The 13,328-nt window shown below is 45.3% G+C and overlaps 1 protein-coding gene across 4 annotated transcripts; it reads left to right on the top strand.

Moving 5' to 3' along the window:
* Window positions 1-4,944: 4,944 nt before the first annotated feature.
* TBXT (T-box transcription factor T) lies at window positions 4,945-11,229 on the top strand (the record flags this gene model as incomplete). Of its 4 annotated transcripts, none has more annotated exons than XM_082277281.1 (8): window positions 4,945-5,150; window positions 5,259-5,523; window positions 6,063-6,197; window positions 6,962-7,023; window positions 7,117-7,178; window positions 8,109-8,282; window positions 9,572-9,701; window positions 10,962-11,229. In XM_082277281.1, 8 exons carry the CDS (start codon window positions 4,945-4,947, stop codon window positions 11,227-11,229), a joined length of 1,302 nt encoding a protein of 433 aa, XP_082133407.1. The 4 variants fall into 4 exon arrangements, with proteins under 4 accessions (XP_082133407.1, XP_082133406.1, XP_082133405.1 ...); XM_082277280.1 differs by having other exon boundaries at window positions 8,106-8,282; XM_082277279.1 differs by having other exon boundaries at window positions 8,106-8,282; window positions 9,569-9,701.
* Window positions 11,230-13,328: the final 2,099 nt, after the last annotated feature.

Genomic DNA, 13,328 nt, shown 5'->3' with positions numbered 1-13,328 from the left:
GTCATTGATGTCAGCAAATCTGAGGACTTCTGTACTTAAGACCTGAACAGTAGCTTTTTAACCTCCTCCAACATATCTCAGCAAGGAGTTTACATTAGTGCTCTTTGGGAGCTATATGGATTGAAGTATAAGAAAAGGTGTTGTTTATGGCAGGGTCTCCCAACAGGACCCCTGCTAGGACATTTATGACAACACTAGTACTTTCTGTCATCAGATTTCTACGGTCCCTGTTAGAAGCAGAATAGGTCTTCAGTGTGGGGTTGGGTTGGGTTTTTTTGTTTGTTTTGTTGTTTTAGTTTTTGCTTGTTTGGAGTTTTTTAAATTTATCCTTTAGGTCAGGAAAATACAGTAAACAGTATCTATCATACTATTACTGCTCTTTGCATCCCCTGTAGTCCCTGTTGTGCCTGTCCTCTTTGCAGCTTTAAATGAAATGGCCTGTTAAGAATGGTGAGTGGCTCTTGTTTGTGTCATCTCCTTGTTCCCACTAGTTCACTCAGGAAAACTTGTTTTAAAGAGCTCTTGTCATCTAAGCAATATCAATAAGATATTGAAAAAGGTATTCTAGGTCAAGATATTCTACTCTCACAGCTCCTGATTTCATCTGTCTTTGAGCCAGACTCTCTCTTAAGGACTTTTGTGGGAGCTTCAGTTTATTTTGTTGTTTTTCCCCAGTTGGTGCCATCTAGTGCAGCAGGCGCTGAAGTCCCTGGAAGTTTGATCATTGACTTTCATGAGGGAAACCTCAGGATCTGAGCATTTGAGCTGGAGAGGGCACTTAGCAGTACTCAAGCAAATATCTGACTAAGTCAATGGGAATTTTGCCACCTTCCAAAAATTCAGGATGGCACTCTGCCTTTGCCGTGCCCTCCCAAATGGTAAAGGGGGAAAGCAAAACAAACCAAAATCAACACGCTGGGCTCTGCCCAGACTACTTGAAAAGAAAATGTTTCTCAAAAATGTGTTTGCATCAAAACTTGTGGAGAAAATCAGTCCTATTAACTAAAGGTGGAGATCCTGAAACATACTTATTCCAGAGGCTTAATACCCACATTAATATGGACAAAACTACTACAAGTTTTCACAGGGTATGATGTCCTATGTAAGCATATGTTAGCATGCTGGGGTTACAAAGTGGTGAGTTCTTATGAAGAGCTCTTCCAGCACAATCTAGGCTTCGTGTAAGTCATATATAAGGAAAGTTATATGTCGGGTTAAATAAGATGCAGAACCGTCTTAGGAAAATGTCATTTACATCCACATCAATGCCTCAATAGTAGTATCAGTAGGACATTTCTCCCCAGTGTCCAGGAAAAAGCAGCTGACAAGTAGAAATGCACATCTCAGTTACATATATACAATGATAAATGTATTAATTTTTCTTAAGGGGGAAAAAGGGGAAAAAAACCTAGGTGGTGGAAAAGCAGGTGTTTACTCTTCAGGGAATGAGAATTGGGAAGTTTTCACCTTTGGAACGTGGGTTTTATCCCTGGACTCAGTGGGTGCTGGCCCAGCCTGGTGCTGCTGTCTGGGATGGGGACGGGACGTGGTAGGGGGGGCTGCAGGGACGCAGATCCGGCACCAAGGCTGGTGTTAATAGCGTGAGTCCCCCCTCGAATTGCAAGCTGAAAGATATTTAAACAAATACCTCCAATACTTAAACACGCTCTGACATTTTCGCACGGCATCCTCAGGCGGTTAAAGCTGCAGAGGGGCAGCTGGTACCCTGGGACCGCAGGGACGGGCTGGTTCCCGCTGGGAAGGTGTCTGGGGATTAGCGATGTCCCGGGGAATAAGGTTCGGAATGACGGACAGGCCTTCTGAACATGAAGTAACAGCTGGAGACTACTAATCTTCCCATGCAAGAGGGAAAGTATTGCTATAAATCGGGAATCTTTATAGCTGTTCGGCTGGAGGAAGTTTTTTGGCTGTAAACTGTCATGCACTGCAGCTCCCGGTGAAAAGACTGTGGAAGTGGGGAGTCCTCTCTCCTGAGAACCAACGTGCAATTAAGATCAGAAAGAGGGGGAAGGAAATAAAATAAAGACGGCAGGAATCCAAGCCGAGGAAAAACTTTACGGTTTGGGTTTGTTGGTTCTTTTGGAGCAGTTGTTGGCTTGTTTTTATTTTTATGGGTTTTTTTCTGGCATTCCAAAGACTATGTATAACTCCTGGAAACTTTTTTTTTTAATGGTCATTTCAAAATTTAAAGTGGGAAAAACTTGTTTTTTTTAAAGACCAGCTAAATTTTAGAGCATACATTATTTTTCTGGGATGAGCAGCTCACTGATTTGCTAAGTATTAACTAAAACGTGAGATAAATCAAGTTGAACTTCAACTCTCCTCTCTTTGCCTAAAGAGAGCAATCAGTGCAAAAACTATTAACCATGCAGGTAAGTGTCTGCTGCGGAAGGGCTTTCTATTCCTTGAGTACATATATATAAAAGGGATTGGTCCTTCCTTGAAGCATCCATCTGGAAGAATTAAATGGTGTTTTAAAAGCTCAGATCACCTAAACACAAATCTAGATAGTCTCTAATTATTTGATTTGTACATTTTCAGAACGGTTCCTATTCCACCAAAACTGCTCCGTCGCTTTCAGTTCCGGCTGTTCCTGCTGCTTTCGGCTCAAACACGTTCATTGTCAGGTGGCGTCGAGCTGCGGAAAAGCCGAGGCTAGACAGGTCCCACCATCACCACCTCCACCACCTCCACTGCTCTTGTTCCCTTCTTCCCCCCTTCCATGCGGACCGTACCCTAAAAGTGACACGACTCCTGCAGGGGGTGAAAAGCCCCTTCTCTCTCTGGCACCCGAACGGAGCAGGGAACTGTATGTGCGGGTCCTTCCTCGGGGTTAGCCTCTCCTGGTACTCGGCTTTTTCAGGGTTAAGATGTTTGAAATGTCGCCTTCAAAGCAAAACCCAAAGTTGGAGCTGCCAGCCCACCCGAGGGCCAGCGTGCCGTGCTCATGCGGGGTTTCAGCGTTCGTAGGTTTTGTTAGGTCGCGGTTGCTCGTTTTGAGCGGAGCGCCTTCAGCGAAATAAACACCCGATAGCGAAAAGATCGTCTCCAACTACGGCTAGCAGTGACCACGTATCAACTCAGTAAACTTTGCCCGTAACTTATTTGCAAATGCTGCTTCGCCCTTCCGATAAGGACAAAAGCAGGCAGTAGGTGCTCAGGCAGAAAGAGCTTAAAGAAACTTTAAAGCGAGAATTAATCTGAAGGGATAACATTTTTTCGCCTATTTCTGCACAGTGGTTGAAGAGAGGTGGCTCGAGGCATTCGGCTTGTCAGGTTGAAGGGGAGAAAAAGCTCTGCGGAGTTGAGTAAGTTAATGATGTATGAGCCCGATGGTGCTGTGTAATGAAAATACAGCCCTAAGCCGCAGCTACTAAACCAAAAAGGACTGAATCACCGTCTGCATCCCGCAAAGGGACCTTCAGGGTGCCTTCCCCTGGCAGCCCTGACTTCCAGCTCCTTCTGCTGCCAGGCAGCTTGACAGTGTACCCTGGGCACTTTCTCCTAAAATTTGAAAAATCCGGGCAGCAATGGTGCGCGGTGTTTGGAGAAGAGGAGATGCCTATTTTAAAAAACAACTCTGATTTTTACACCGCTCCGCTTCTTTTTCCCTCTGCTTTGCTCCCGTTTAAAGAACTTGTTATTGTTTAAAGAGACCCCATTGAACTATTTCCTGCTCATTGTCACCTCTCTCCTCCTCGCCCTCTATCCAGGGATTCTCACGGAAAGGTAATAAACTTCCCTCACACCACAGACCGCCGCAGCCCCGGAGAATGCAAACTATTACAACACCGACCGGCGGGAGTGCTTCAGAGCAGCCCTCTTTTCCCTCGTCCCGGCCCTTGTTTTTGTGTCAAATAACTCCAAAATAAATTCATCCCGTTGCAAACTTTCACCCATGAGGCTGAGCCTCCCATCTTGCCCACAGGAGCTCGCGGGGGTTTCTCCTTCCTACACGAAACAAAGCTTTTAACTATCGATCTGGTTTTCAGAAGTTTGTTTTTATTTAGGTGGGATGGCGGGTAGGTACCGATCTGATTTTTAGATTTTTAAAAAATTATTTAGGTGGGATGGCTCGAAACCATCGCCGTCGAGCATCTCGGCTGCGACGGCACTGCCCGTGCTGGTGCTGTGAGGCAAACTCCGACACTCTTCTCACGGGTGGGCGCTTGGGCTCGCTAAAAGCCAGGGAGCCCGTGACAGGGAGAGCCCGTACTGTGCCAGGTTTGTGGTCAGCCGCTGTACAATGCGGATTCAGCTCTTTGGCTGATTTTTCCCGCAAGGTTTGTCTCTGCCAGCTGCACCCTTCCCTGCAGCAGAAGTTTCTGACAACGGGGCAGGGGCAGGCGTGGGGGGAAGGGGCGTGCGGGGCGGGGTGCTGCTGTCCGCTTGCGGCCGCTTGGAGAAGAGGACTTCCCGTTTTTTCCCCCTAAATATGAATCCGCGGCGGGAGCGCCTCCCGTCCAGGACTGCCCGCCTAGAAGCGGACCGGGGGTCTCGCTGCGGCGGGAGGGTGCCGCCCTGGCCGGTTGTGAGGCTGTTGCCGAGATGGGCCATTTCCTCCGCGGCTGCCGGAGCCCCGGCCCCGGCGGCTTTGATAGAGGTGCAAACATTTGGGGGCAGATTTACATAAAATAGCCGCGTTTAATCCCGCGGGCTGCAATTAACATCACAGGCTCCCGCGGGCACCGTTCTGATATGGCCGCGGGCGGCCAATGGGCAGCGCCGCCCGCGCCGATCAAAGGCGCCGCCCGCCAATCAGCGGGGCCCCCCCGCCGGCGCGGTGATGTCACCGGGGGGGCGTTTATGGCGGGCTATAACAGCGGCCCGGCCCGCTGAGGGTGAGGGGAGGTGGTCCGGGCCCGGTTCGTTCCCGTCGCTGCCGTGCTCGGGAGCTGCCCCGCGGGCGGGCGCGGGGCCAGGATGAGCTCCCCCGGCGCGGAGGGCGCGGGCAAGCCCCCGCAGTACCGCGTGGACCACCTGCTGAGCGCCGTGGAGAGCGAGCTGCAGGCGGGCAGCGAGAAGGGGGACCCCACGGAGAGGGAGCTGCGCGTCGCGCTGGAGGACAGCGACCTGTGGCTGCGCTTCAAGGAGCTCACCAACGAGATGATCGTCACCAAGAACGGCAGGTAGGGAGCGGCCCCGCGACCCCCGCTGCCTTCCGCCCCGGTTCCGCCTGGGGCCGGGGGTCGCGGGCTGCCCGCCGCCGTGCCTCGCGCCTCCGTGTCGCCCCGCAGGAGGATGTTCCCGGTGCTGAAGGTGAGCGTGTCGGGGCTGGACCCCAACGCCATGTACTCCTTCCTGCTGGACTTCGTGGCGGCCGACGGGCACCGCTGGAAGTACGTGAACGGGGAGTGGGTGCCGGGCGGGAAGCCGGAGCCGCAGGCGCCCAGCTGCGTCTACATCCACCCCGACTCGCCCAACTTCGGCGCCCACTGGATGAAGGCGCCCGTCTCCTTCAGCAAAGTCAAACTCACCAACAAGCTCAACGGCGGCGGGCAGGTAAACACCGGGACCTGCCGGTCAGCGCGTCCCGGCCCGCCCGGCCCGGCCCTGCGGGCTCGCTCTCTCCTTAATGCTCGTTTTCATACTTTTCTTACCAAACGTATTGGTATGGGTCGCACTTCGTCTCCTCTTCCCCCCCCGCCCCCCAAATTCATCCAAATTAATTTCTTCAGGAGAGCTCTGCTTTCCACCGAGGATGGGTGCCTTGATGTTTTATCACCTTCTCTTTTTTGCAAGTCTCTTTCTGGTCTGAATATCTGCTAATGTCAGTGGTGTGGTAGATGAATCTTTCTGTCTGACTTACTGATGCATTTGTGACTCTGCGAGTGCCTTGTCAAGTAACAGGGATAACTGTGCAAAAAGTTGTGGTGTCTGGCCTCAGTGTGTCTTTCCTTCTCTCACAGCTTCAGTTTTAGGCTTTATTCATCATTACTGCCTTTTTCACTTCTGATGGAAAGATGAATACTCTAAAACCTTTGTGCCTGCCAGCATCTGCCACTGCTCTGTCACTGCTCACCTGCTCTGTTTGTTCACAGATCATGTTGAACTCCCTGCACAAGTATGAGCCACGGATTCACATAGTGCGAGTGGGTGGCCCGCAGCGGATGATCACCAGCCATTCCTTCCCAGAAACCCAGTTTATAGCTGTGACAGCCTACCAGAATGAAGAGGTATGCACAGCGGGGAAGAGAAGATGCCATTACCAGGAGGTTTCAAGTAGCAAAATGTGCATGTTAAAGAGCAAAATAATGGATCTCCTTTCGCGTTTTTCAGTTCTTCCTGTGATTTTATTTTTTTTTTTTGAAGCTAAATATGAAAGATGAAATTCATGTGTGTCTAAGCCCTATGAATGAAGGATCGAACAAAGTTCTGGTCACTGTTTGTCTCAATATGTACTTCAGATTCCTTCTAGGGGAGTAATTTTTAAAAGCTTCTGTGGGGGCAAACAACTGTGGTAAAAAATACAGTTGTCATTTTCAGCTACACGGTGAAATGGTGGAGTACTGAATGCACCATTTTTGGAGTGGCCCTTTTTCTGTTAGCCCAAATGCATGTCTGTGTTGAATGAAGTTGTAATTACCAAATTTTCTGAGATTTCTTTGATGTCCAATCTCCTCTGGCTTGAAATGTGAAGATTTTTATAACTATTTAGTTTACTACCTTTCTTAGGTGTTTCCTTAGATGATCAATGAACTCAGGCAATTCAGCCTTTTAAGATTTGGCAGAGAGACTAACTCCTAGTCCTTTGATAATACTTCAGACCTTACGGAGCTGTATAATTCATGCCCATCAGTTGCTATTATGGGCCTACTTTTATTTCTTCAAAAATTTGTGATTTTATTAACTTCAGTGGATAGTCCTAATTCAAATCCTAGTATCAGTGTGATAATGAATGGTGATACATGTGAATAAAGATATTTGTTGTTGTTTTTAGATCACAGCTTTAAAAATTAAATACAATCCGTTTGCAAAGGCATTTCTTGATGCAAAAGAAAGGTGAGAGCTCTTAACTTAATTCTAAAATGTGGATTTTAAAGATAGACTTGTGAAGACATATTCTTAACTCATACAGCACTGTTTCTTTTGTAGAAGTGATCACAAAGACATGATGGAGGAAGTGGGGGACAACCAGCAGTCTGGGTATTCACAGTGTATGTTTCCTTTCATTGTGCACCATGAGCATAACTTTGATTTCTTCCATCTACTCTCTGTTAAGTTAAGCAAAGCTTCGAAACCAGTGCTTGATGGCAGGCTTGTTAGCTCACAGAGAGAGGAATGTTACCAGCCTTTGTGACTGTGGTTCATGCATGTTTATGATTGTATAAACACTATAATGTCTGTGTGTGGTTAAGACTTATTGCATTGAAAATAATTTAATAGAATCTTGCAGAGTTGCCTTCATGTCCAAAAAGACATCTGCCTTTTTATACACGGACATGTTCATATGGACATGGAGACAAAAGTTTATTTCATAAAAATTATTGAGACAGTACTTACATATTAAGTACTCTAAGAAAATTATGGGCATTTGCTTAAAAAAGTTCTTTCAGATGGTTGAAAAGCATTAGTGTTTTAATGATTTCTGTTTTAACAGATTATTGATAACAAAGTGACTGCGGTCTATAAAGGATGGGGGAGTTGATTTGCAGTAGGAATTATTTTGTTTCAGGGAAAATACTTAATTTTTAAGAGGAGTTCTTAGCAGTCTGAGAAACCTCAGTGCTTAGCTGTAGATTGAGACCCCCAAAGAGCAATTTAAAACTGAATATTATGCTGACAATTACTGAGCACACACTACCTACGTATGGGAGGGTTTAACAATTTCCATGTTTCCTTACTGTTGTTGTAATTAAATGGAAATTTAAAAAACAAGCTACCTTGACACAAGACGTTTTCTAATTTTCCTTCATAAGAGCATTTAGGAAAGTTGTAAAGATCCAGATTTTCCAGCTATGTCGAAACTCAGTTTCCTTTCCTGAGTGTGCATTTCCTCGCTATTCAGTTGTGTGTCTTGTTGCTGTGATTCTCTGCCTGGCTGCACTGTGCACCCCTCTTACAGACCTCTTGCTTCCCCACAGTAGGTAGTTGGCTTATTCCTGGAAGTGGAACTCTGTGTCCACCTGCCAATCCTCACGCGCAGTTTGGAGCCCCGCTGTCGCTGTCCCCTGCCCACAGCTGTGAGAGGTACTCATCGCTGAGGAACCACCGGCCTGCGCCCTACGCCAGCCCCTACACACACAGGAACAATTCGCCAAGTAAGTCTGAGGCTGCAGCTCTGGGAAAAGGTGGGGACTGAGATGAGCACGTGTTTCCACTGTCTTTATAACTGAGGGTCTGATTTTGTTAGTGTCTGTTACCTGTGGCTGTAGGTAATGTCTGTGCATCAGGGTTGTTGTCTGTGAACGTGCCACTGTTGGATAGACAGAAACAATATAGAGCTGAGTAAACTGCAGAGCTTTTAGAAGGTGTGCTCAGAAGTAGCCAAGTATCTTAAGACTTCGTATCTCAGGCACTAGGTACCTTAAGGGTGAGAAGGGCATTTTTAGCAGTGGGTTTTTTTTGGCTGGTTGGTTTTATAAAATTTTTTCTTTCTTCTGGTGAAGAAGAATGGTTAACGATTTTTGCTTTCAGGCTGTATAGATATTGAAGGTTCCCATTAAAAAAGTACTTAATATTTTGAATTACGAAGTACATGGGCTTCTAGATGCAGCCTGCCCAATCTTGTATGTAGCTTTGTAGTTCATTTTGAAGTGGAAAACTAGCTTTCTGTGAACTTCCCTTGCATCCTGGAAATTTTGTGCAAGTTCTGTTTTCGTGACTTAAAAAAAATAAAAGAACAAAACCTCTCTGGTGTTCTTTCTTGTTCCCTGGTCCTCAGCAAAGAACCTCCTTCCCTTAGCTAGCTACCATAGCAACTTCCTTCTCACTATGGGTGGCTGGGGTTGCCTTTATAGCTTCCTCGTGAGCCAGCCAGTTTGGGCCACAAGCTGAGTAGTCTAAGCCGCAGTCCAGTCACTCCTGTTGGTGCCCAAGACAGATTTCATGAGCATGCCCATGGTGGCATGCTCAGCTCAAAACTGGGATGTGTGATCCAGTGGTATGCTTGTTATCCAGCTTTGCCAGACTGTTACTGCCAGGGTAGGTCATGGAGATAAAGGTGTCCTGGAAGGTCCCCAGGTGATTGGGAAAGTGTAAATAAAGAGCTCTCCTTTTCCCACTGACTGAATAAGATATCATGTGCTGAATTAGCAGCTGGTTTGCAGACAGCCTTTTGGTCATAGGCCCTTCACAGAAATAAGATTTTGCAGTTATGAGTCGAGCAAAACAGCACATCAGGGCAATGCCAATGAAAGTGTGAGCTTGACACAAGTGGTTACTGGCTTTGTTTTTTCTGTGTGGGTGTAATTTTGTCTCTCTTTTTTTTTTTTTTTCCCCAAGACAGTAGTGGGGAAGGATGATTTAAACCTCTGCACTGCATTTAAATACAAGATTGTTATTTGGCTGGATTCTAGTGTTTGTAAGTGATTATGTGTTTTCTCAGCAGCCTATGCTGACAACTCCTCTGCCTGCCTATCCATGCTGCAGTCCCATGACAACTGGTCTTCTCTAGGAGTTACTACACACACAGCAATGCTGCCCATGAGTCACAGCACTGGCACAGCTGCCAGCTCCAGGTAGGAGTCCATCCCTCATGAGCCCTCAAATCTGTGTATTGGTACTTTCTAGGAAGAAAAGGCTGAAAAAGGAGGTAAAGAGTCACCAGCATGTTAGAAGACCTTTTGGCCATTGGTATGAACTATCAGCACTCTGTGGGGCACTGAGAAGGACTGTCCACAAGGAAAACAGATTGATGAAAGATAATTTTTTTTTTTATGTTTTGGAAATGTAGATACTTGTGACAGCAATATTTGATAGATTAAGGATTGCAAATTGCTTAGACAAACATAGATTGAATTTGAGGATGCTTCCTTAAGTTTCATCTCTTATGCATAATGGTGTTTAAAATGTTTATTTTTTTATCCCTTTCATTTTAGCTGGTGACTGCTTTCCCAGCCATCTTCATAAATCCTTGTTCTGCTACTAGTGATGGAGCAGTGAACTGTAGTGTGGAGAAGGAGCACAGGGTTGGGGCAGTAATTCTTTACTTAAGCATTGCCACGCTAACTAGCATAGCATGAGATGGTACATGTGGTGAAAGTCTTTATACTTTGTGATCATAAAAAAGAATCTTTTCCCCTCTTTGTACTTACAATCTTAGTTAAACTTTCGGATCCTTTAGCAAAAACTTAACTTGCAGTTAATCCCTTAGAGCTAAATTTGAAAATTCAAGGAGATACAGAAAAGGTGGTAAAATATTTGCTATTAAGTGCAGAGGGACAAGATTTGGACATCTTTCTCAGCAATTCAGACCTACCATTCTGTTTGTGGAATGCATTTTTGCATTTGAGCCATGCACATTGATACTTAACTGTTAATAAGGCTATGTACTACTACCCAGTATGATTTAATATAAGCTTTAGTCCTGAACACAGATTGAGTCAAGAGGTCTTTCTAGCGCTTTTTTCCCTGTCTTATCCCTGGGATATGTATTTAGGAAGTTGCAAAGTTCCCTGACTTTCGATTTCATCAGTGAGTTCTTAAGAAGGTAAAACCAGTAGAACTGGAACTGTGGAACCTCAAGGAAGGCATTTCTGCCGCCCCTTTTGTCTAACCCCCTATCTGGTGGAAAATACAGAAGTTCGATTTACTTGTGGGGGTGCCATGAACACAAATTCTGCCTGGGGTTCCTTCCTGTGTCGCAGTGGCTGGGAACTGCCTAGAGAATTTCACCATCTCCAGCAAATGGACCTGGCTTGGGGGCTGTGTTGTGAGCCGAGCCAGCAGACATTAGAGTCACTAATACCTTGGTTTATTTATGGCTTTGCCTCTTGCAGTCAGTACCCCAACTTGTGGTCTGTGAGTAACAGCACCATCACGCCAGTGTCCCAGCCGAGTGGGATGTCCAATGGCCTGAGCTCCCAGTTCCTGCGTGGCTCCCCAGCTCACTACTCCGCTCTGCCCCACCCGGTCACGGCCGCCTCCTCCGCCTCGCCCCTGTACGACGGCGCGGCGCCCACGGACCTGCCCGACAGCCAGTACGACACCTCTGCACATGCCAGGCTGGCATCCACGTGGACACCTGTCACCCCCCCTTCCATGTAAACCCAGGCCTCTTCCTCTAAGACACTTATAGCTACTGAATTACTTTAGATGCTTAATCCTCAAGGAAGAGAAAGAGGAGACGAAGGAAATGGCGAACAAAAAGCATCTGCACTGCTCCGCATAGAGCATCCGCATTATACCTCTTATAGTGAACGGTGCATCACTGACTTCATGTAGAGTTTACAAACCTGGTGAGTGTGCAATTCTGAGAGCAGATTCACTGCTTTTAATATTTTTTTCTTTTTTGAAGTTTGGTAGACCTAAGTTTGAAGATTTTTACTTGGATTCCAAGTTTCTCAGTGTTCTGATACATTTGGACCAGAAATTTGGTATTGTTCTTGAGTAAGTTACTCCTAACTGTTTTTCAGTTAATTTTTTCAAATTGCAAATTTAGCTATAGTCATGAGAAGACTTTTATTAACCATCTAGTTAGAGGCATTCTGAAATATGCACAAATGTAGCTGGGGAGTGAAGTTTTTGGAAAATCATGTGCACTAACACGTATTTGCTTCACAAATACGTTGTGTTCTTAACTGTACGCTTATTTCCTTGCTGCTGAATTAATGTTGAGACAATCTTGAAGAACTATATTCTTCCCAATAAAACCAGTATTAATGTTTGGTCTAAAAAGTTTTACCCAAAAGACTCTTTTAGAGGTAAGATTTGCTGTTTGATCATACGGGTTTCAAATACCCATCAGCTTAGCTAAATGTATCATTTTCAAACAGACAGTGTCTAATTAGGAGCCCTATCCAAAACCTTTTTGAACCATTGAAAATACATCACTTGGTGTTTTGTTTTGGGTTTGTTGGTTTTTTTTTTTTTTTTTTTGGTTTTTTTTTTTTTTTGAATCTTTGGTTCAGGCCTTAAGAGAAGGAATTCAACACCTGGGGAATCATTCTAATTTATTTCAATCTTGTACTCTGACCTATATTTATTATTTGGTAAGTTACAACTTTATCTTTTAACATGTAGAAGATGTGTAAATAATACCTCAACCTACAGTGAACTTTAAGACAATCATTTGTGGGATATGTCACACAATGGCACATTGAACAGCATGGATGTAAGTAGTTAACTTACTGGAAGAGCGAAATCTGTAGCTGTCAAGGATTTTGCACAAAAGTGCAGCTATACTAAGACTTAAAATACACTGACTGCTTGACTTGCTGGAAGGAACAGGTCTTTATAAAATAGTTCCTTCATTAATGATATGAAGTAATGTGATCCAAATTCCTAATGCAGGCAAACCTAAAACCTTGGCTGAAAGTGTGCCCTTAGACTCGTCTCTTTCTCCCACTGACTCTGGCAAATAAATATCCTGAGGAAAGTGAGTTCTTTTGCATAAGCCATATAAATAACTTTTATAATGAAGTGCCTAATATAGCAAAGCAAAATTCTGTATCAGGGAATTCCTTAAATAACTCACTGATGTGTGCTTATGTGCTATGGTGGCAGCTATAAGATAAAAAAGCAAATGTTTGCCACTGTTTTGGTCTGTTTGGTACCCTTTGGGCAGGTCCCTGTACCTAGAAAGGCTTTGGCAGGGTGTTTTCCCTGCAGAAGGATCTGTATGTGACTGCAGGAAGCAGTCTCCCAGAGGTACTCCAGCAGGAGACAGCACCAGAAGTGGGATGGCTGCACAGCTACATCCTCTGTCAATATGTAAATATTGATCTAAGTGCTCCTATTTTATTGTGAAGGTAAATTGTGTAAATGATGTAAGTGCATTATTATTTAGACTATTTTGTAGAAATTAGCAGCCTATTTCATTGTTACATTTTATACTTGTATTTCGGACGTATAATTTAAGTTAAAAAAAAGAAGTAAAGATTCTTAAGAAAAACTCCATGCTTGATTTTCAGTTTGTGGGGGCAGTGGGAAAGGTGAAACAAATGCACATCAGCCATATCAAGCCTACAGCATGCTGACCTTCCACTGAGCAGTTTCACAAATGGTTCCTGCCACATGTCAGCTTCTGTCTGTGGGCGAAAGTTCAAAAAGTTCTCATCCACCTCTCCCTGCTTTCTCCCGCTCCCCCCGCCCCATCTCTGGTTTTGCCTCATTTTGATAAATCCTTGACTGACTGGTATTCAGAG

Source organism: Coloeus monedula, assembly GCF_965178545.1.
Source record: "Coloeus monedula genome assembly, chromosome: 2".
Classification (NCBI taxonomy): domain Eukaryota; kingdom Metazoa; phylum Chordata; class Aves; order Passeriformes; family Corvidae; genus Coloeus; species Coloeus monedula.
The sequence above is the reverse complement of the archived record's forward strand: the minus strand, read 5'-3'. Positions and strand labels throughout refer to the sequence as shown.